Source organism: Phallusia mammillata, chromosome 4, assembly GCF_965637545.1.
Source record: "Phallusia mammillata chromosome 4, kaPhaMamm4.hap1.1, whole genome shotgun sequence".
Classification (NCBI taxonomy): Eukaryota; Metazoa; Chordata; class Ascidiacea; order Phlebobranchia; family Ascidiidae; genus Phallusia; species Phallusia mammillata.
In genome coordinates this window covers 6,243,771-6,268,360 of record NC_137255.1, presented here as the reverse complement: position 1 = coordinate 6,268,360, position 24,590 = coordinate 6,243,771, and the positions used below count along the sequence as shown (strand labels likewise).

The window sequence follows — 24,590 nt, the reverse complement described above, 5'->3', positions numbered from 1 at the left end:
TCCTGGTGTCAATATTTCAAAATAGGGGCTCAAACATAGGTTTTAGCAGAAATGGTCTTTGTTATTAAACGCAAAAACGTAGGTATATATTCCTATAGGAATATGCAGTTGCCTCATTAAAAAATTCAAAAGATCACATAGTTAACTATTTACCATTTATCAAAAAATGAGAAGGTTTTATCTCCTCCCGGCGCTTGTTTTGGTGTAAAATTAAGATAATAATATCCATTATTTTATTTTTAAGAAAATACTGACCTCATTATAAATGGTTTACAAACAACAACAGTTGTATGTGTTGTAAAAAAAAATACATAACTCGGTCATATATGTTCTACACAAAGTTGTAAGAGGGCCCGAAATCGCGGCCTAAAGTCGAAAGTACAAGCCCGAATCTTTAGTTCAAATTTAATTCCAAACCCAACACTGCCCGGCACAACCCAAATCTAAACCGAAAAGTCCGGTTCTGCTTTACGTTAGTTAGTTTTTGTTAACATAAGTTTTTTATGGTTTTTATCTGCCTTTTCGAACGCAACCATCGCGCCCACCTCGCGTTCCAGCTCGTTGCCCTAATTATACACACTTTCACCTTTTTTATTTGGAATATTTGGTAATTAATTGTGGCATAACTCGGGTTTTTTTCCTTTGGGCTCGATAACGAGAAAAAAAGAAAATCAAATCAAATCGGTGCAGTCAATTGTGGCACAAGGCACAAAGTGATTGTTTGATTAAAAAAAACGTCAAGTTTTCCAAGAAAATGAGAAAAAAATGGCAGTTTAATTAATTATTGGCTAGAAAACTAAACAGGTTAAAAAACTAAGCAGAGAAAAAATGAGAAAAAAACGCATATTCTTGGAATTTTGTACGATTGCAAACACAACTTTCCGTGGAGACTCGCACTTAAAACACAACAACCTTGAAATAATAAAGGCAGTATTAGTAAACGTTTGTCTGCTTTCTTGGGAGGCCATTTTTGGGAGTCAAAGGCTTGTAAGACCATTAGGCACATGAACGAAATTCGCAGTAGTATACATGTCAAAAGTCGCTTTACTAATTACCGCCGAATAGCTCGCATAGTGCAAATGTGACAATGCTCAAAGCCTAAACTGCCTAAAAGTGCATGGCACACTAAAACGTCAAAAAGAAAGCGATATGGTAGAGAAGCAATACGCTACTTCAGGGGTTCCCAACCTGTGGTACGAAGGTTTTTCAGGTGGTACGCGAGTAGCTTCCGTTTCGTTCACAAAAACAAAATACAGGTCATGTCAATTGTCAACAAGAAGCACAGTTGCTTTGAAAACCCATACAACGCTGTGGGACAGTAGGCGTTAATTATGTTGCTTATACTAGATAGCATCTACTGTTTCATAGCTTAAGCTACAAATGGCTTTGAATATTGCTGGTTGTAAGCTAACAAAATAGATAGAATGTTCAATAACAGTTACATATGAAGAGGTGGTTTATGCTTCATAGTAGGCCATAGTTTTATGAATATACCGATACTGGTGGTAATGTGATAATGCAGGAACGTGAGCAGCAAAAATGCAAGAAACTAAATTTGAAAAAGTTGTAACTAACATTTCGTTACCAACTTTAGACTATCACATTTGTAGGTTTGGCTATTTTGGTGGACAGTAAACAAAAATAAAAATCTCATCAAATTTAGTTGAGGTGCTTTAGTGTTATTTTAGTAGGCCAATATTCTTCTTCTGAATAACACATGATTCGATCAAATTAGTGGTACGCGTGACAGTACAGAGCGTCCAAGTGGTACGAGATCATAAAAAGGTTTGGAACCCCTGCGCTACATTAACTGTTGCAATTGTAACTTTTGTCATTGTGTTTTATTTCGATTTACATGTCAGTGGTTCTTAACCTGTGGGTGGAATGGAGGGACACAATTCACGGTCTACGCATATGTCCCAACTACCCAGAGTTCCACTACAGTCCCACTCACCCTGAGTTCCACTACAGTCCCACTCACCCAAAGTTCCACTACAGTCCCAACTACCCAGAGTTCCACTACAGTCCCACTCACCCAGAGTTCCACTACAGTCCCACTCACCCAGAGTTCCACTACAGTCCCATCTACCCAGAGTTCCACTACAGTTCCACTCACCCAGAGTTCCACTACAGTCCCACTCACCCAGAGTTCCACTACAGTCCCACTCACCCAGAGTTCCACTACAGTCCCACTCACCCAGAGTTCCACTACAGTCCCACTTACCCAGAGTTCCACTACAGTCCCACTTACCCAGAGTTCCACTACAGTCCCATCTACCCAGAGTTCCACTACAGTTCCACTCACCCAGAGTTCCACTACAGTCCCACTCACCCAGAGTTCCACTATAGTCCCACTTACCCAGAGTTCCACTACAGTCCCATCTACCCAGAGTTCCACTACAGTTCCACTCACCCAGAGTTCCACTACAGTCCCAACCACCCAGAGTTCCACTACAGTCCCACTTACCCAGAGTTCCACTACAGTCCCACTTACCCAGAGTTCCACTACAGTCCCATCTACCCAGAGTTCCACTACAGTTCCACTGCAGTCCCACTCACCCAGAGTTCCACTACAGTCCCACTCACCCATTGTTCCACTACAGTCCCATCTACCCAGAGTTCCACTACAGTCCCACTCACCCAGAGTTCCACTACAGTCCCAACCACCCAGAGTTCGACTACAGTCCCAACTACCCAGAGTTCGACTACGTCCCAACTACCCAGAGTTCCACTACCCAAAGTTCCACTACAGTCCAAAATAACCAGAGTTCCACTACAGTCCTAACTAACCAGAGTTCCACTACAGTCCCGTCTACCCAGAGTTCCACTACAGTCCCAAATAACCAGAATTTCACTACAGTCCCGTCTACCCAGAGTTCCACTACAGTCCCAACTACCCAGAGTTCCACTACAGTCCCAAATGACCAGAGCTCCACTACAGTCCTAACTACCCAGAGTTCCACTACAGTCCCACTCACCCAGAGTTCCACTACAGTCCCAACCACCCAGAGTTCGACTACAGTCCCAACTACCCAGAGTTCGACTACGTCCTAACTACCCAGAGTTCTACTACCCAAAGTTCCACTACAGTCCCAACTACCCAGAGTTCCACTACAGTCCCAACTATTCAGAGTTCCACTACAGTCCAAAATAACCAGAGTTCCACTACAGTCCTAACTACCCAGAGTTCTACTACAGTCCCAACTACCCAGAGTTCCACTACAGTCCCAACTATTCAGAGTTCCACTACAGTCCAAAATAACCAGAGTTCCACTACAGTCCTAACTACCCAGAGTTCTACTACAGTTCCGTCTACCCAGAGTTCCACTACAGTTCCATCTACCCAGAGTTCTACTACAGTCCCATCTACCCAGAGTTCTACTACAGTCCCAACCACCCAGAGTTCAACTACAAGTCCACCTACGACAGGTTCCACTCCAGTCACTCCAGATAGTACTGTAACAACAAATGGTTTTACTGAAGGCTCTGGATCTAGTAACAATTCAAGAAACGGCACCGACACAGGTAGGTAACGTGCTCTCTCTAGAGGAAAAAGTAAACAAACAAAAACGTTTGTCTTTTATCAGTAAAGCAAAATTAGTGCGTCATATAAGCCCCTTGCTTATTTGTGAAAGATTTTCAATGCGTATGATAACATTACTCATGTGATAAAATGGAGTTATTGAAGAGAAGAAACAATTGCACGTAATACAACAAATCGCAGAAAAAACATTTACAGGTTCTATAACCGCTGAACCGCTAGTGATTTGCAAATTCACTGCTGTTCCAAACTTTGAAAAAGATTGCAATATGAGAGTTATGGAAGTAAATTATTGTAGTTGGCACTTTTTACGTTCCAACTCTTATGAGATCATTTTTGGTGCACTCTTTCAAAACAACTTTTGAAGTGATTCTTGTGATGATGTATTGCTTGTTAAAATTGTACACAATATTGCGTGTGAGAACAATGACTATGCTATGAGATATTTACTACAGAGCAGGAGCAATGCAGGGCGGTCAATACTTTATGTCCGAACCTGACCTCAACTCTAACCCATGTTTAAAGCCTCTAATTTTACCCAAAACCTAAAACATTTCCCTCATTTAATTCTCATGTCTTATTCCTGTCTGTGGTGGAACAAACTGCCCTTGTTTTCTTTCTTAATTCTGCGAAAATAGCCAAAATAAATTTATCACTTTGAACTGTGGAAAACTGAAGTTTAATTTGGTAATTCATACTTTCGTTTGCCTGAGTTATATATACTTTAGCATTAACATTAGATTTAGCTTGTATTTGAAAAAAATGCAAAGGGATGGTTATACACTTAGAAAGTTTAGATAAAACTAACAACATGATTGTGGTTGTTATCTGCAGTGGTTACTGGTGTAACCGCAAATTTGTAAAGGTGTTGTAAAGCATAAATTGAATGTAAACATGCATTATATAGAATTAGTTTGAGTAACGTCGGTTGCTGTAAAGTGCTGCTTCGGGCGCTTGCTAGGATTTTTGTTGACAAACCTGATTATATTAGCGTCTGCAGAGCGTTGTTGGTTTCCAGTACCCTGGGTATGTTTTGTTACTAAACAGTGGGTTAAGTATACTGTAGCATTATTATTACTCTATATTTAGGTTGCTACCTTCAATGTACGTTATTTTCCCGTTTTCGATGACATCAGTTGTTAAAGCTTAAATTACGACTGACTTCACTAGCCGGTTTTATTGTTAATATCAGCAATAAATTTTATCCGCCGTATTTGATCACATTATATCTAGACGGGGAAATTTAGGTAATTAAATCGAATTTAGCCCACTTGTACTCCTGTTGGTTTTGCGCATCCAATCACTACGGTCGCGACGACACACTGCTAGCATAACTTTGGCGCATCGTTCCGAACATCCCTACATTACTGTATAATATTACAAATGTTACATAAACGAGCGCAGCTAGTGTGCTGTTTCAACACGCCGATTTCGTAGCACTATACGATTACGACACACAACACATTAACCATACCGTAAGCACAAGGCTAGATTAACCATTAGGCAAAGTAAGCACGTGGTTATGACACCAAGAAATTAAGAGAGGCAAACAACTTTCTGTAGCAGAAGTTTTAAGAGTGTCTCCGTACGTATATGTACCGACAAGTCGAATTTTTAGTTGATACGTTTTTTACATACGTTAATATTGCAATAAAAATATTTTTAGGCTCGCTTTGTTCGTTAACAACTTTAGTCACAAAAGAGCTTGTGTGAGGCGGCCAAATCTTGAGCGAATAGGTCATCGGAATGACCCAATCCAAGCAATTGTCCCGCCTGAAAAGCAGAAAATAAATATAGGGTGACTTTAAGGCACATTTTGCATTTACGCACATGGTTAGGTTACTTTGGGTGCTTTCCCAAAGTTCCTATTTGTGCCCTTAGCAAGATTTATCTGGGGCGTTAACGATTAGCAAAAAGCGCTTGCTTCGTGCCGCGTTCGTTTTTTTTCTCCTGGAAACGTCGAGAGCAACCTTCTGCGCGTTCTGTGCGTCATGGAGTTCGCATGCGTTTGGTTGTAATTTTTACTTAGTTGCAGTTTAGTTGCTTGTATCTGTTGCAGTTTGTTAGTCGAGCATAAACATTTACACAGTAAAATGTTTTCAAAGCTTTTTTTTGTGAAGAAAGCCAGTACTAGATACTGTCTCAGTTTAGTCTTTGGGTAACTGAAAGAGTTACTAGCAACTTTTTACACGGTGCCATAGTTTATCTTGTTTGTCTAATTCAGGGTTGCCCAACCCGTCGATCGCGATCGACTGGTCGATCTCGGACTGATCTCAAGTCGATCGCGAGGGTTGCAGAAAAGTATTTAAAATAGTTGCTTTATAACGCGTTGCTGTACATAGATGACTTTGTTGGGTGAATTAATCATAAGGATATGTTAATAAGTTCATAAGTAGGCGTTACAAAAGTAATAGTTGCAGTAATAATTGTTAATTGTTACTTTGTTCTGGTGCTCGCTATGTCTTTGCTAATTTGTATTGGAATGGTAGATCTCGAGAATTGAACTACCTCAAAAGTCGATCTCGAGTCAAAAAAGGTTGGGCACCCCTGGTCTAATTGAACACGGGGTTCATTAAGACTGGTGCAAACAGTGTATTAAGGATTAAACATCAAGTAAAACATTTACATCTGCTGTGTGGTACCTAATCGATAACTGCGTTGAAACCCCTTGACAAAAGACGACCATGTGGTATTGTAGACTGGATCCTTGGAGTTGACACACTACGGAAATCAAGGTAAATTATCCACTGAATGCATATTCTCAGGCAGCGTATTGAAACTACATAATCTTTGCCTTTATTCATGTTTTGTTGCGTTAAGGTATTTTCCCAACTTTTTTTAACCGGTTTATTGCTATACTAATATAAACCATATTAACGTATAATATTGTAAAGGCATGCAGCAATCTTCCAACTGCTTCGCAGCTTTCTAAACGTGGGGCATTACAATTCTGCGACAAACGTTTACATGATTATTATTGTAAAGCTATAAGCGGCTTAAAATTTGACCTAAACCCGATACCGAAAGGGTTGAACCGGTCTGAACCTGAAAATACCCGATATTTAGATTAGGGTCTAAATCAGGCTGTTTTATTCTAACTTAAAAAATCGAACCCACCCGACCCATAATTTAATGACATTGAGATCTGGAGCAAAAGAAACAAATATGTAAATACGGCCAACTTTTGAGAGCTCTTCTGGCAACTGTATTTCTTGCACCGACGTTTCGACATCCTATACAGGTCGCAGTCATCAGGGCATACAACACTAAATGCGCGTAGTACGATGAACAATTGTTAGAATAGCTGCTGTATAATACTGATATTGTACATGGCTGCAACAGTCGTATATGTAAATATGCTTTTTTTATCAAATTAGGTTTCATTGTTATTGTTAAAGTGTCCGTAAAATGACAATGGTTTGAAAAAAAGCCAAGAACATGGGTCGGCAACCTTTTTTGCACTGCCCACCGTTTTTTAAAATGAAATTTCATCACGGACCGGCACTCATAAAAGCTACAAAAATTTAACAGTAATAAAGCATAAATTATTTTATCATCCCCGGGATGCACGGTAAAAATGTTTCGAAGCATTTAAGCAAAAAAGTATACAGCCCGATAAGGAACTCCTCGCGGACCGGAACCAGGACCACCAGGCTAGAGTCAATATCCTATTAGAATAGTTTTTTTGCATTTGTCAAGTGTTTCAGGGTTTGATAAAACCAACATAGCAAAGATGTGTAACAGCATTTCGACTACTTCGTAACTTCCTAAACGTGAGTCACGAGGTAAGTCGTAAGAGACATTCCACGTGACTTTTGCGCACAGGGGCTCGCGCAGCAACTTGCATGAAAAAAAATTCCGCTGGGTTTCAAAAAAGGGAAAATTTTCCATCTTGACTCTTAAAATTTTCCACGTTCGCAAAGCTGTTGACCGCCTGACACCGTGAACGTCTTAATCATTGTAATGTGGACAGTTCAGCAAGCAGGCGCTCGAAACTAGTCTTACTGCAGTTGATTGAGACAAAATGTATAATTTTGTAATATGTTTAGCTTGCTGTATTGGAATAACTCTAGCCCAACCGGATTTGGTTGACACAACGCATAACCAAAAAAATGCAAGTAAGTTATTTTTAATGTAGGAAATAGTCGGTAAGTTATTTTTCAAAACAGAATTTTTCCAGACACTATAAACTTAATAAATGCTGATCAGTAAATTTAAAAACATGTACTCTGGTTGATATATGCTGTTTAACATTGCGACATTAACGATTAGTCAAAAATTACTACAAATAAATGCTTAATACCCACAAAATTAGGCAACAATTCTTGGTAATAATAACAACATGAAAAATAGCATGTGCAGGTTTTGTATATTGGTTGCAAGCGTCAAAAGATGAACTCATTGCAAATACAAATCTCATATACGAGAAAGTAAGTCCAATTAAATAAAATCATTGGTGTTGCCGACGTATGTAACGTTACCATGATAGTACCTGAAATGTCACAAATGTGCAGATAAAGCCGATAAATGAGATGTTGCGTCGCAGGTTGATATTTAATAGTGCCGCAGCAAAACATTGTGGCCCAAATTTTGGATGTCAATGTTTGGTTAACGATAAGCAAAAATAATGTTTCAACCTTTCACAACCAATCAATCAAAACAAATTCAGCTAAACAAAATAATTCATTTTGGAATTTCGTCTTGTAAGTCGTGTAAAGACGTTATAAAGCAACATGCTTTGTTTTAAACGTTTCAATAAATTGATGTTCAATGTGTTTTACATATATTTACAAACTAAGCTACGCGCTCTTGTAAGATTCTTTCGAAAACATCCAGTAAGTTAAGTCTTGCTGTCGAATATTCAGTTGCGTCCCGAGACCGTGTGGTTTCTGCCCGAAACCAATTTTTTCGCCGACTTTATTTTTTTGCTGACCAAGCATTTTATCAAGGCCTACAAATGCATCGTTTCGCTTCGTTGAATTTTGGGTCACGAGTTTGTGCTGAGGTTGCGTCTGGTCTTGCGAAAATGAACCTTGACGACAAAGCCGTCATTGGACAATCAGCACAAAACAATTCCGTAGATGAATGAAAATTTGTATTTAACATCTTGCAATAAATAATCGAGGCACACATTGAATATGAGTGTCGTCATTGCTGGAAAATTAGACAAAAAATCTTGCCTTGTAGCATTTATAAAGATATATTTACGGCGTTTCACATATTTCGAATGTATTTGATTACCGTTCTAAAATGTTCCATTTTCGTGCTAAATCAATATGTACGTCCGTTAAATCTTTCCATTACCTAGAACTTTTGCTGTATGGTTAACGACTACACTGAAACGTGAACTTAACATAGCTACTTTTGATGCCAAGTTTCTGGCATAAGAATTTCTGTTGCTCAAACTTGCCAAACCAAGGGTGTCAAATTACTTCAGTGGCGGGTGCTGTGTTACCTCCTACACTTACGCGCACCAAACAAAATACGTTTGAATTTCCATTTACTTTCGGTCGCTAAATTTAGCGTTAACCGATGCTTTTTAAACCGAAATTTCCAGCAGGCACAAAGTGATGAAACAGTAAATTATAATTTTATGCTTACAATTTTCTCCAGCAAAACCAACTGAAAATTAGAGTAGATATTTATTTTTATTTTCAGTGCACACTTACACAAACTTGGTTGAATGCGGAAAACCAACTGTGGCTCCAGATTTTACCTATGTAAGTTTTTGTCTTAAGACTATCAATTAGGCCCACATTTTTTTTTGAATTGATGAGGATGTTGTTTAAAAATTGCTAAAATAAAACAAAACTTTTTTTCAAATTTACTCATCTTTTGGTATGCTATGAAGTATCTATTACAAAATTATGTGACACTCCTATCATAATTGTGAGAGGTCACGTTGAAAATGTTATCACTTTTTAGTAAATTTTGTCACTACCCCATACTTTTTATTTTCTAAACGCAACTTTAATAACTAACTCAGGACCCTCGTATTGTTGGTGGCAATGAAGCCAAGCCCGGCAGCTGGCCTTGGCAGGTTGCATTGACATCCTCACCTGGAGGCACATCGTTTTGTGGAGGGTCTATTATCAACGACAGATGGGTGGTCACTGCTGCACATTGCTTTGAATCTACAAGCACGTAAGGCTCACTTTTTTCCTATGTGTCTATCATGTGCCGTATCTGTTCACCACCGAAGATTTACCTGTTTGATAAAGTTTGCTGTTTGTTTTTAACTTGTGGGCATAGGTTGTGAAATTTTCCTTTTATCAGCCTAAAACCTCATGATATTTAAGTGTCTGTTTGTTGACAGCATCTCCCGTTTGTTTACCTCATAGCTCGGCAACCTTCTCACGGCAGCAAGACAAAATTAATATCAGAAACCCTGTTAGTTTGTCTATTTAGCTGTCCGCTCCATTAGCGTTTCCCTATTCTGTTAATTTTTTTATAATCGTACACTTTTTTCAATAATCGTACACTTTTTTATCTTCAGTGTGTACGTTGTTGCTGGGCGCCATGAAGCTGTAGGTTCCGCTGACGAAGTTTCAGTAGAAGTTGACTACAAAGTGATTCATTCACGTGGATCGTAAGATTGTACATAGTTTCGTTTTGTTAAAAAAACAAAGTGTATGCGAAACTTTTTGAAAAAACTTTAAAAGCGAACATGTGTTGCAATTATGTAACTCGAAACCAGTTTAAAAGTTTTTTTGTGCGGTACCTATAGGCAAGCAGTTTTGCAATACACTGTAGCCCCTGCCCGTACAAAAGTTAATCAAAACTAGTCACAATCATCATTGCTTGTTTTTATTCTGTTTCAATCGCCAAACGGTAAATACTTTATTGCAGTAATATTGCCTTATTGAAGCTCATCACGCCACTGACATTTAGTGACACCGCCAAATAATGTAGGCTATATTTTTTGCAGAAATGCATTTTATGGTTATGATATTGCTTTACTGAGGCTAAGCACGTCACTGACATTTGGAGACACCATACGACCAATTTGCGTCCCCACAAACACGCCTGAGTTCGATGTTAGTGCGGGAACAATATGCGTGTCCACAGGATGGGGAGATATAGGTAAAATTTTAATGTTTTACATTAGATTGGTTCCTGAATCGTGCGTTTGTTTACGCACATGCTTCATTTCTACAATGTGATAACTACTCAACAAAATCGATATGCACGATACGTCCACATACAAATTCGTGAGCAGCAAGGTTATAGCAAGCCCAGTATTTAGGTATAGCAAGCCCAGTATTGTTACACAGCAAATCTGGGCTTGCTATAACTAAATGTTGAAATAATTTAGACGCGTGTTTCTAACATTTTTCAAAGGTACTCCCTTATTTCATTTTTTACATAACAGTTCTCGTCTTAAGCTAAAGGAGTTTACGCTGTCATTTAAAATGGCAGTGCATCAATAAAAGCAAATAATTTTAATAGTACCCGATAAAACAACAGCTGTTTTTAACTTGTGTTGTATCTCAAATCTATTTATTGGTAATAGATAGGCGTGGTTCGAAGTCGGACGCATTGTACCAAGTGAGGCTGCCAATAGTGGACAACGAGGAATGCGACCGAATATATGACACGATTAGAGAAACCGTTTACGACAGGAACATATGTGCTGGTGATGTTGAAACTGGAGGTCCTTGTCATGTAATAAGTAGCAGTATTTTGAAAATTGTACTATAAATTTACAACTATTATCCCTCGTGCAGTACGAAGTGCTGACGTTTCCCAGTTTTAGTGCTGAATAAAACAAAGCAATATTCAAAACAATTTGTTCTTGGGTTATTTTTTCGATAAGCCTGGTATATAACTGCCTTTTTGGCACGTAAACCAGTGGTTCTTAACCTTTTGTGGACCGTGGCACCCTAAAAGTACCTTTTTGACCTTGTGGCCTCCTTTAAGTAACCCTGTAGGACCTGTGGCCCCTTAAAAAATGTAAATGGCAATCTCATGTTGGAATTCAGTACAAATTTCGACTTTAAACAGGTCGAATAGAATAAGCAACAATCCATAATGGTACAAAACCTCAATACAGACAAATATTATGTGAAATAGTCGATTAAATTAGGCAATGAAGTTAAAAAGGAAATGAATTTTAGTGGGTGTTTCTGGTAAATCTACACCAGTAGCCCCGGAACAAAGGAAATGAATTTTAGTGGGTGTTTCTGGTAAATCTACACCAGTAGCCCCCCGGAACACAGGTTGTGCCCCCCCCCCCTGGGTTGCCATGGGCTCTAATTAAGAACCACTGTACTAGACTGACTTTAAGTTCATTACATAAACCAATTCTGATCTATAGATTTGACTGTATTGTATTAAGGCTTGTTTTTTGAATCTCGTATTTTTAGGGAGATTCGGGGGGTCCACTAACCTGTCTCATCGAAAATACTTGGTATTTAATGGGAGTAACATCATGGGGTTATGAATGTGGAACAACCTATCCTGGAGTTTATGTAAGAGTTCCGTGGTTCCATGATTGGATACAAGAAGGTAAATAAAATGCAGTCAACTTGCAAAGCAAAAGTAGGTTTTAACCTCATTAAAAAATGTGTCAAATGTAAAGTGGTAAATAAATTAATACAAAGTGTAGTCTTGAACTAACGTAACAGGTCATTCTGTTCTGTTTGTTTGCCCAAAACACTTTTACGTAATAGTTTATAAAAACAAAGATTTTTATTGTGCTTTTTAGTTATTTGTTTTCTTTCCAGGTCAAATCTTTTATGAAGAATATCGTAAGTAGAAAAAGATGAAGTTTTAGTTTAAACATGCTTGTCACCAATTTTCGGAATGTCTATTTGATATTAACTAAACGTCGCATTTCAAAATGTAACATTTTTTGCTTGGATATTAACTAAACGTCGCATTTCAAGATGTAACATTTTAACAAACTTTTTTCGCAGTGAACTGTGGAGGCCTTACAACATACACTGATGTAAGCGGCAATTTTTCTTTACCTTCGTTTGATGGCATCATACGTCACAGTAGCGTTTGTAAGTGGACAATTTTGGCTCCAGTAAACTCGGTAAGTTTTTGAGCAAGTAAAACTTTGCAACACGGAAGTTAACGCATTTGAATTGCAAACCAAATTAAAATACAGTTTAGTCCTCTGGCACATAAATTCAACTATCTACTCAATAATGTCAATAACTGTGTCAATAACTTTATTTGGAAACGCGACTATTATTTACAGCTGATCGAGATTCGTATTCTTGACAAATACTACCCTAGGTGTTCTTCGACATACTTGGCTGTTTACGACGGGGAAGATCTTGTAAGTGTTATTTTTCCACCTAGACATTGTTTTATAGTTTGTTTTCTCAAAGACATGATGCGTTTAGTGGGACATGCCTTGAACACATTTAAGTTGCCGTAACACTACATACAAACATGCAACAACTATACTGTATTAGCGGGTTAATATATCAAAACGCATCTCTAGTCATGTCTGTAACATATTCTTTGGTTTACAGTACACTGGTTATGAGTATTGCGGAACACGCAGCATACCAGATTTCGTTTCATCAACAAATAATGTCACATTTGTGATGAGAGGAGGTTATGAGTTTGGTTTTCAAGTCGTTTGGGAAATGAAAGGTCTCATTTTTGATACTGTCTATGTTTTTGATTGTTTTTGTCCAATACGCTGGACATATACATATACATATATATAATATACTGACCTCATTTTGAATCAACCATTTTGATGTTTAAACCATTATGCGAAAAGTTTAATTCAGGGGTCGGCAACCTTTTTTTCACTGCTGACCGTTTTAAAACCTGAAATTTTATCGCGGGCCGGCCTTCAAAAAACTACAAATATTTAGCAATAAAAACGTCTAAATTATTTTAACATCCCCGGGATGCACGGGGAAAATGTTTCAAAGTATTTAACCTGAAAACGTTACGGCCCGGTAACGAACTTCTCATTGACCGACACCAGGTCGCGGACCGGCGGTTGCCGACCACTGGTTTAAATCACGTCGCACGGCAACAAATGCTGCAGAATCTACAGTAGCTGTTGTAGAAACACGCAAGACCAATAAGGAGAATTTTAATTCCCCTATAGTTATTCGTTTTTATTTCCGCTTAATTTTTATTGATATCTAGGCCACCATTAGCCCGATTTTAGTCACTCTGACGAATGGAAAGAAGCTACTTTGGATACAAATGCAATGTGTTTTTTTTTAGAAAAGTTCTGCTTTGAACCTTTTGTCATAAACTCTACCAATGGGTTTATCACATCTCCATTATACCCTCAAACTTACCCTCGTAACCATGAGTGTGTATGGAGAATTGAAGTTCCCAGCGACAAGGTTTGATGTTTAATTGACATTGTTACTTGTTTGTTATATCCGCCTTAAGTAACTGGGTGGTACAGAAATGCTGTTTTTTGTGGAACAGCTGTCATTAATGTACAGCAATGATGTGTTTGTTTTGGTACTTTTTAAAGGTGTCAGTTAAATTAAATTCTATGCGCTTTATTGCTGCCTGTACGGAAACGCAAGTAAACGGATTACCACCACCAAACTAGGAGTCCACAGCTAAAACAAAACAAAAATATCTGCAACACCCTATGTTGATGTAATTACATTACATGCTTTAAAAATTGCTACAACACTATCATATGTTACTGTTTGCTATTTTCCAGGTCCTTCACGTTAGTTTTAACGATCTTGATATTTACGAATCATCTGATTGTGGTCGTGACTACATGCAAGTTATGGATGGTGCGGAAATGGTAATTTCTTACCCTTACCTTGGTCTGATATGCTACAGGCAGTCTTTAATAGCGGGTTGTATTATCAAACTGTCATGCCTAAAACATCACCTTATAATGTCCGCTTTACACATAACCAGAGTACACAAATTTTACATAATTTTCTTCCATCGTCAACGTTTTCAGATGTATGCTTTCTTTAAAACCGTTAAATACTTTGAATACGTTTTTAATGCGGCAGATAGTTATGCAATCGTTGCTTTGTTTTAGTACACGGGAAGAAAGTTCTGTAGAAGTACGACGCCAAGAAACTTTGCAGCTTCCAGCAATATAGTCACCGTTGACTTTACCACCAGCCAGGATATCATTTCGGGCGAGTATCGCGGTTTTAACATCTCCTGGCATACGTCGGGTAAGCTAGAATACTTCTGCTGAATTCTTTTTCTTAAAATTCTGCGTTTAGACCTGGTCATACTTTATAAAGTTTCTAGAAAAATCGGTAATAGTTAGCCCACAACTTTCTCTGGTAAAGTTTTTGTGTATGAAATTTTCTGAAAATGAAAAAAAAATGATGAGGTGGTCATCTGGAAAATAAATTCATTTTGTTTTTAGTCTTTCTTTTTTAAGGAAAAACAGCATTTCAACCACTGTTTTATCTACAGCTAACTTCGAAAAAATTACCTTTTATTCGTTTCGCTCAGTTGGCTTTTAGTCAAAATTGCTTAACTTAGATGTTTTTAATGTAGCCAATGGTCATCTGATTGCTGATGCATTTTATAGAACGCTGTAGCCTGGATGAGTACGCCTGCTGGAACGGTACTTGCATTCCTGAATCAAAACATTGCGATTTGGTGAACGATTGTACGGACAACAGTGACGAAATTGAATGTGGTAAACATATCAGCAAGTTATATTAGCCCCCTTCAATTAGCAAGTTTAATTAGTCTCCCCTTAACTAGTCCCCTCTTAGCCTGACTGAAAACTTAAAATGTTTGAGAAAGTAAACATGACATGTGCCGATCTTTTTGTGTTGATTGAGTCATCGATAGTACAAATCTCAGAATACAAACCATTTTTCATTGCTTTAAATATGAATTATTGTAGTTTCTACGAAAATTTAATATTGAAAAACGTCCAATAGTTTTGTCAGAAAAAACATGTAGTAAGTTGGACTTGTGAAGTTAATTGCTTATCGCATTTTAACATTCAAAATTAAGCCAAATTCTTTAACATTAGCAACTGTTCAACTTTAGAGGTGTTTTTTAGCGCACCCGTCCATGAACTTGTCTGAATGCGGAAAACCATCGGTTGCTCCACAGTTTACTTGGGTGAGATTTCGTTAAATGAATAACAATTACACGTAGTAATACTGTATAGAGTCTATACAGACAGTTGTTCAAAAATGGTCGTAATAACCAAAACAATGTTTAGGATCCTCGTATTGTTGGTGGCAATGAAGTTAACCCCGGCAGCTGGCCGTGGCAGGTTGCATTGACATACTCACCTGGAGGCACATCATTTTGTGGAGGTTCCGTCATCAATGACAGATGGGTGATGACTGCTGCACGCTGCGTTGATTCTTACAACTTGTAAGATTTCTACTTTTTCCTCTTTGTTTTCTTATCTTACAGTCTTTAGAACACGTTGTGCTGTTTGTTTTGGTTATAGGTCTAAGTCTCAGTGTTTATAATGTTATGGTGTGCTTTTAAATTAGTTACTATCTTTAAAATTTGTAAACAATTAGTTTGGCAGGTCGGAATTCAGTTGCCAACGCTTAACTTACCGCGTCAAATGTAGGCTTTTTTCTTTGGTAATTGTTTCAAAACATAGCATGGTTGCCTACTTGAGCCGGTGCGCCTTTCCATTTATAACCGCTTGCCTCCAAAATACATTTAAGTCCTTTATTAACCCTTGTTATGCTTTTTAATACTCAGGGTGTACGTTATTGCTGGACGCCATGAAGCTGTTGGTTCCGCTGACGAAGTTTCAATAGAAGTCGAGCATATAGCGGTTTATCCAAACGGATCGTAAGTCTTTGGCTTAAAATTGCTGTAAAAACAAAAAGTATGCAAAACCATTTGAAAACGCATTGTAAACTGATTACTATTATTTTCAAAAAGTTATAATAAGAAAAAATCTTGTAACAATTATTTGTTGTTTACTGTTGACAAATAATTTACAACGTTAAAAAACGGTCATAATTCAGTCAATCAAAACTTGGTCCCATTGATCTTAAATGCAAAACCTTTCTCTTTTAGTTACCAATAACATATGCTGGTTTGCAGAAACCCGTTTCGCGGTTCAAACATTGCCTTATTAAGGCTAAAAACTCCACTGACATATGGCGCCACCATACGACCGATTTGCGTCCCCACAAACACTTCTGATTTCTATGTTCGCGCGGGAACAATATGTGTATCTACAGGATGGGGTCATATAGGTAAAATGTTAAGATTGGCTTTTGTCCAGTGGATTTACATTTTTTGGTCAGTAGGTTCTGGCACATAATTTATATTTTTTGACCGGTTTTGTTACAAAAAGTCTAGTGACAGTAACCAGTGATGCTAACCGGTTCTCTGATCTCATAATTTCATGAGACCGTTCTGTAAAACCTGTGTGAATCGGCTGAATCCCACCACTGGTTTTGTCGATGAAGTATTTGTTTGTTTTAACTTGCATGCTTACTAAGTTCAAGAAAAAACGTTGGTGAATATTCTCTCACTGATTTTTCATGTGGCTCTCTTTGCACACTGTGATAACCATTACGAACAACACTATATGTGCAAGCAACGGACACATACCAAATTAAAGAGCAGCCAATGAATGTGTTAGCGCAATGGAATTGTATCGGCACATAAAATTATAAGGTTTGCTGTAACACCTTTTTTATCACCGGGTTTGGACTCGGACACTTAAATTCCAATCAAGATTGTGCGTCCGATAAATATGTGCATAACATGGTCAGTCTATGTAACTGCATGGATTTTTTTTTCGTTTTGACTTTTGTGTTCGGAGGTAAGAAACATCCCTTTTTGCTGACAAAACACAGCGGATTTTTTATTTTTGTGAATAGCCACTTAGAAACTAATTTGTGTTATAAGCTGTTTAGTTTTCGATAACATTAAATCTCCGCACAATTCAAAGCTAGCGTTTCTGTTGTTTGTTCAACGGAGCTAAACGCATGTAGTTGTCGGGTTTTCTAAAAGTGGTATTTATTGGTAACAGAATCAGGTGGTTCAGATTCGGACGCCTTGTACCAAGTGAGGCTACCAATAGTGGAACACGAGGAATGCAACCAAATATACAACGGTACTGGAGAGAGTATTTACGAAAGCAATATATGTGCTGGTGATGTTGAAACTGGAGGAGTTGGCCCTTGTCAGGTGATATGTATAACTGTATGAATGTTCAGTTGTTGTAAGGCATGCTACATTGACAGTTGTACTGTAAATATTTATTGGCCGGAAACGGGCCTATTATGGTGCAGCCCAGTGCTGGATTATCCATTAGGCAAAGTAGGCACGTGCCTAAAGGCCAGATAAAAATCCAGACCACTTTAAAATCCGTAGAAGTTTAGTCATGATTTGGTAACACTGACACTTCTAATTTTTTAGTTGGCAACCCTGATTTTCAGTGCACTTATAAAGTGTGCCTACAGGCCAGCAGACCCTTAATCCGACACTGGTGCAACCTGTTTTAACTATTCGTTAATAAAAGAATATTGATCTATTACACAAACAATTGTTTAAAACTTGCTTTTAGGGAGATGCGGGAAGCCCGTTGAACTGTTACATTGGAAACTCCTGGTATTTAATGGGAGTGACATCATGGGGTTATGAATGCGGTGCCAATTTACCTTGGGTCTATGTAAGAGTTACTTGGTTCCATGACTGGATACAGAAAGGTAAATAAAAAGCAACAAGTATTTAACACCAATGTATGTTACTTTAATAAGGAAATTGTACAACGTTAACCGTTTGCTAAAATTGATAAGTATAGTCGCACACCAAGAGGAGGTCATTTATGTCCTGTTGCTTGTCCAATACGATTTTGCCAATAAGCATGTGATGAATGAAATAGATTTTTAGCTATTTTGTACAAGTGTCGCCAAAATTCTCTTGATTTAAACTTATTCAGTGGCACAAACTGACGCCAAATAAGATCATAGAATTACTTTACCCGCTTCGCGGCACCCCAAAATTGCCTCACGGACCCCTAAAGGACTGCGGACCCCAGTTTGGGATAAACAATGCAAAAATACGTTTGTTGTTTTTATTGAAAGGCTCTTTCGAGCGAAAACTAAAAACAACCTACCGGTACTCGAAATGTACTACTTTACACGTTTAAACTCCGATACATTTTACGTGCTTTAGTCTTTAGTTTCTGTCACATTGTTTTGCAAATATTCACTTGTCACAATTTCTTCGTGTGGTTTGGACGTTTGCAGTGCGTCGAGAACTTACGCACGTACTTAAAGGACGATTTGCCAAAACGGCAATTTTAACAACGAGTTAGGTTTCAAGTCATTTGTTAGGGCGGAAGCAAATCATGTATTTTTGACGGCTAAACTGAGATCACCTTGGATCAAGTTTAGGCCGTTACAGTGCTTTGCAAACGGATATTAAACATTGCTTAAAAATCGTAAATTTATTACCTATTTTATGTTTTATTAGAGAAAGTTATTGCGCCAAAAATACTTTAGTTTAGGTGAAAATTATATATGTCATGTTTATGTTACATTAAAATGCCTGTGTATTTCAAAACAATCGCAATTGTTGCATTTCAACTGACGTCTGTTCGATAAATGGCGTCACTACAAACTCCGATGTAACTTTAACAGAGATGCTATTGTGACGTTATACAAAGGCACCCCCCACACCCCCGTACTCTACGCCTGTGTATGGAGTACTTTCTGCAAAATTGGTACAGCTCTCTGCGACCCCTCAAGTTTGTTAAGCGACCCGCGACTCCTAGTGTGGGAAGCCCTAGCTTAAACAACACTTGTTACATTGCTTGTCGAGCTGTTAGTTACAATTTTGTGATGATTAAGTTATTTTCTTAGGTTTATTTACCTATTTCCCTTTTTCAGCTCAATTGTTATTTGAAGAACATGGTAAGTACTCAACTTATACATATATACACCAAGTACATATTTATGCAAGTTATGTATAGTTGATAAATGTCGCATTTCAAGACATAACATTTTTTGCTTAACTACCTGATAAACTTTATCACAGCAAAATGTGGTGGCCCAAAAATATTCACTGATAATAGCGGCAACTTCTCTACGCTTTCGGAGTATGTCGTCCATGAATTTGATCGCGTTTGTAGGTGGACAATACTGGCTCCAAATAACTCGGTGAGCTTCAAACTTCTTTAAATCTTTAAAACCATTAGTTAAAACACAAATGAATCTCACAGCAAACTGGTCAGTGTTTTTAGTTTCCAGCCATAAACTTTGTTTTATACATAACATATTTCAGATATCCTTTTCAACAAAGCAGTTATTATTTGTTTTATAGCATTAAACAAACTGAAACTGAAAAAACGCATTACTTTCGTGACTTTTTAAACGCAATTTGTAACTAATCGCAACAGGTACTTTATGCGTGTCATTGACTGTGCAGCCAATGCTCTATATAACTTGTTAATATGTTTCAAACACATGTCACATCGTTCAACCCTTTGATTAACGTAGGACAGGTTTTTAAATTTTAGTGCAAAGTGATACGATATTCCGGGTAAAATTGGATACACGATTAAATGGTTTGGTTTGTAAGCTGAATTGGCGGTTTTTCTGCCTACTTTTTAATCAAAACTGCAATATAAAAAGTGTAGGATAGTATGTAATCAAAAGGAAAATGGTTTACTCTGAATGTAAAATTAAAAAATAAACATGTTTTACATGAATTTTGAAACACTATTTCTTCCAGCTCATCGAAGTTCGGTTTCTTAACACGGAATACCCCGAGCGTTGTTTTTCAGCAAGATTGGCAATTTACGACGGTGAAACTCTTGTAAGTGTTTTTTTTTAGTTACTTGCATATTTTCAGCTGTTTTTATGCAAACAAATACACTCACTGTAAATAGGGAGAAGCCCTAAGTAAACCTAAAGTTTACAACTAACTTGATTAATGCTTGGTGAACGGCTAATTCGGTATAACGTCTTTAAATAGGCCTGGCCTTTGAACTCCTTCAAATATGATTTCTGTGCCGTGATCGCTGGTCGCATGTTTAAGGGCGGATCCCACATATAGATTTGTATGTTAATTGGTTGTAGTTATTTATTTAAAAAAGGTGTAAGGTATAGTAATAATGCCAGGTTATCGGGCAACGGAAACAGATTTTGCCCACAACAGCGCACAAACATGCACAAACCTTTTCCACTTTGAAATGGTGTGTCATGCTATGTAAAATGGTAAACATAAGTGTGCGCTTGAAATTTGGGCAGCTTTATCGAGAGGTGCCATCATAATGCTAATTAAGAAAACATCTTTTGGTTTGCAGTACACCGGTCAAGAATACTGTTGGACCAAAATTCCAGATTTCATTTCGGCAACAAACAATGTGACGTTTGTGCTACGAGGAGGTTATAACTTCGGTTTTCAAATCGCTTGGAAAATGAAAGGTCTCTTTATACCACTTTCTATATTTTCGCATGATTATAATTGCTATTATATGCATTTTACTTCTGGCAACAATCTATTTTTTTTTTCAGAGAAATGTAGCAACAATGGCTTTGCATGTTGGGACGGATCTCAATGCATTTCTGAATCTTCGATGTGTGATGGAGTAAGAGATTGTGCGGATGATAGTGATGAAATTGAATGTCGTAAGTAATAATTGTATCATTCTAATTGGACGACCTTCAACACAAGTCCGTGCTAATTTTGGGATAAATCAGTTTAGAAACCTATAAGGACATCTTCAATCGTTGACATTATTGTTAAAAATATAAAAAATGTTAAACTAACTAGAATAGTACTTGTGACTTTTTAACACAATTGACTATGTTAATGTGGATTTGTGGATTTGTGGATTTACTTACAAAACCGAAACAAACAAACCAGAAAACAATTTAGTGACTTGCTGTTTTGTGTCACTTTCCTGCAATAATTAAGTGTTTTTGCTTAATTTTGTCTTTTATTTTTTTTCAATTTAAGTTATTGCACTTGCATATTTTTAGCTCAATTTTCATCAAACTTCAGTGAATGTGGAAAAACAGATGTTGCACCTGGTTTTACATGGGTACGTTATCAATTCCGATTTCATGCAGAATCTGACGTTTTGACAAAATGAAACTCTTGAATGCCAAGAAAGTTTAGCGTATTGCAATTTCTTCCCTATTTTGTCGGGTTCGAGCAACAACATGTTTGAATTTGTTTAAATACAATAAATTGACCCTATTGCCAATACTTCAGCATTTAAAATTTGTCAATTCTGCAGAATCCACGTGTAGTTCATGGAGGAAGCAAACCAACCAACGTTTCCTCCTGGCCTTGGCAAGCATCTATCTATCAAATACGCCTTTATCTCATTTGCAGTGGTTCAGTGATTGGCAATAAATGGGTTTTGATTTCTGCCAGCTGTCATGAGGGCAGGTACATGTATTTTCAACGTAAAAAGATAGAAACGCATAGGATGATATATATGACCATTGTTAATGTGGTTGCAGGGGTGATATCTCCTGGTTATCAGTAAAAGTGGACCGAGAGCCATTTCCGGACGGAAATTTCCTCAAAGTGGTAGCGATTGTTTCTCATTACAAGCGTAGGTTCTTGGATCGTTCCAGCGATGAAAACGATATTGCAATTTTGGAAGTTTCACCGGCGTTTATATTCTCTTCGACACTTCGGCCCATTTGCCTTTCGACGAACAACTATGACATTAAGATAGGAGAGACTTGTATCGCTATTGGCAGAGGTCAGAGAAGTGGAAAGAATTTATCCGATATTTTTTAAATGTGTTTTTGCTGACAAGCCTTAAGCAGGTCCAACTGGAATGAACGTTACTAATCAGTCTGTGGTTTCAAGGATGATTGTCCTTCGTTGTTGTAATAGCACTGAAAACTCACAATTTCCTTACATTCGTAATTTTATTCTGCAGGGTATGACACATATCACGAAATCTATCAAATTCGTCTTCCCATACTTGACAATGAAGCTTGCAGTAACAATATGCATTTTCCTTTTAATGAGGACGCAGTGTTCTGCGCTGGGTACACTGATGGAAGAGAAAGCATTAGATGTCACGTAAGTATATAAGCACAATAGATTTAAGACAATATTTTCTAACGTTTTTAACCAAAATATGTAGCTTTGATGCCCATTTTTTGCCACCTATAGTCTGCTTGGTAAAACAAGGGCTTGAGTTCTGCCCCTCTATTGCTCATTTTTTTGTTTTCTCTACAGTACAAATGATTTCTAAATTGTTTAGATTATTTGTCACTGCGAAAAACACCAGCCCAAAACTATACAACTCAATAATTGCCAAATTGCAGGGTGTTATAGGCTTGCCACTGATGTGTTTGATCAACGAGAACACATGGACTCAAGTTGGTGTGTACACAGAAAATACTACATGTCAATCGAGTGAACCAAATTACTTCGTAAAAACATCGTTTCACACTGAATGGATTGCCAGTGGTTAGTTCGACTAACATTAGGCCTACTTTTTCCGAAACATGTCAGTATTTTTATAACCTTACAAAATAAAAGAAATAGAAGCTTGATTAAGTCCTACTTGTAGTAAACTTAGCTTGGAATTGTAAAATTTTACTTAGTTTCTACATTAAAATATTTAAATATTTCTGCTTTGATTTCAGTGATGGCAGGAGAAGGTAACAACATTGGTAAGTTCGCGATTTGATTTGGACAAATCAAAACATTTTTAAACGAAGTATTATTGTAAGTTGTATATATTTTTATAGTGTGTTAGTTGACGTATAACATAGCCTACAGGTATTAGCTTTTGCTTGGTCCTTGTGGCATAGGCGGTGAATTTAGTGTCAATAAAAATATTTTTCATGTAGCTATGGTTAAACTTGTTTTGAATTTGTAACCAACCGTTTGGATCTTTTTTATAAAGCGTGTGGCCAAAATTTTTTTAACGGAACTTCCGGTGTTATAACGTCACCTGGTTACCCTGGAAACTATTACAACCATTTGCATTGCGAATATAACATCACTACTTCTGATGAGTTGGTAAGTGAATGTAAATATTGGAAAGTATTTTTATCGAAACTTCAAATCATACCAATTTAATAGATGTGATGTAAGTTCTTGCGCTTATATTTAAACTTTTCATAGAGTAGTTCATATTATTTAACCCATATGAGTTTCAAAACAGAGGATTGAGTTATTTTACATAGGTAGCACCCTTTAATTTATTTTGTGTAATAAATTGGCAAGAAGCAATTTAATTTCCTTTTGTTATTCACAGGCGATTACGATTTCATTTCAACATTTTGACCTCGAGTATGGTTCCATCTGTTCCTATGATTACTTGGAGGTTTACAATAAAACACATTTGGTAATGTTTGAAAGATTAAAAAACATACCATTAAAGATAATTGTTCATCACTTACATTAAAACTTAATAAGGGCATTATAAATCATGTTGCAACTTTTCGGACTCCTCCTTGATGTTCAAAAGCCAGGCTTGGTTTAGCGCGACATGTAATGATGCAATTAAGCTTTTACATTAGTGATCCCAACCTGAGCTTCTAAAAACGGTTTATTGTTCGTGGTGGTCTACAGACTTGTAAAACCACTATTTATATTTACACACAATGTCCACATAAATGTCATGACTTTGTTTAGATCTCCGATGGAAAACTATGCAGCAATGATCTTCCACCAAACATCACTTCATGCTCCTCAACACTACGTATTGTGTTCCACACCGATTTAAGTCATGTGAGATCGGGATTCTTAATATCATGGACAACATCACGTAAATCCCTATAGTAGATGTTTTTGATAAACATGTTTTAAAGGATTAAAGTTTCGTCGACTTCGGCCAAATTTAATCTGCTGTAGTTAATCCACTGACATCCGTACAATACATATGTTGTATCATAAAACCTTATGTGTTTTTAGGTAATCGTGCTGTTATCAACGGAGGCCAAATTGTTTCATTGCTCATCACAGTTCTGGTTACTATAATCGGGTTAAACTAAGTTACTAAACAATTACGACGGCGTCAGTTCAACATGCACACGCTGTAATTTGTATTTTTTGTGTATGGCGTAAAGTCCAACCCTCAAAGTGCCTAAAACTTCACAGTATTACAGTCAAGGGTAATCGTATTTAA

The 24,590-nt window shown here is 37.4% G+C and overlaps 1 protein-coding gene across 1 annotated transcript; it reads left to right on the top strand.

Annotated features, from left to right (window-relative positions):
* Positions 1-1,516: 1,516 nt before the first annotated feature.
* On the top strand, positions 1,517-24,590 carry LOC145222626 (ovochymase-like). Its single transcript, XM_080088788.1, has 41 exons — positions 1,517-1,526; positions 1,945-2,548; positions 2,604-3,037; positions 3,091-3,525; positions 7,591-7,659; positions 9,200-9,261; positions 9,528-9,685; positions 10,038-10,130; positions 10,470-10,624; positions 11,055-11,206; positions 11,908-12,049; positions 12,268-12,291; positions 12,460-12,581; positions 12,750-12,830; positions 13,030-13,153; positions 13,748-13,872; positions 14,208-14,297; positions 14,547-14,688; positions 15,057-15,167; positions 15,543-15,604; positions 15,708-15,865; positions 16,211-16,303; positions 16,562-16,716; positions 17,502-17,659; positions 18,039-18,180; positions 19,366-19,389; positions 19,514-19,635; positions 20,210-20,293; positions 20,784-20,904; positions 20,995-21,108; positions 21,463-21,524; positions 21,723-21,877; positions 21,952-22,199; positions 22,383-22,528; positions 22,777-22,921; positions 23,101-23,131; positions 23,308-23,312; positions 23,364-23,479; positions 23,718-23,807; positions 24,098-24,230; positions 24,377-24,590. Exons 1-41 carry the CDS (start codon positions 1,517-1,519, stop codon positions 24,454-24,456), a joined length of 5,577 nt encoding a protein of 1,858 aa, XP_079944914.1. The 3' UTR covers positions 24,457-24,590.

What these genes read in the sequence shown, in the direction of transcription:
- LOC145222626 (XM_080088788.1), top strand. An exon ending in GTGATTCATTCACGTGGATC is followed by an intron (nt 10,131 to 10,469) that starts GTAAGATTGTAC and finishes TATTTTTTGCAG; the next exon opens with AAATGCATTTTATGGTTATG. An exon ending in CAGTGACGAAATTGAATGTG is followed by an intron (nt 15,168 to 15,542) that starts GTAAACATATCA and finishes GGTGTTTTTTAG; the next exon opens with CGCACCCGTCCATGAACTTG.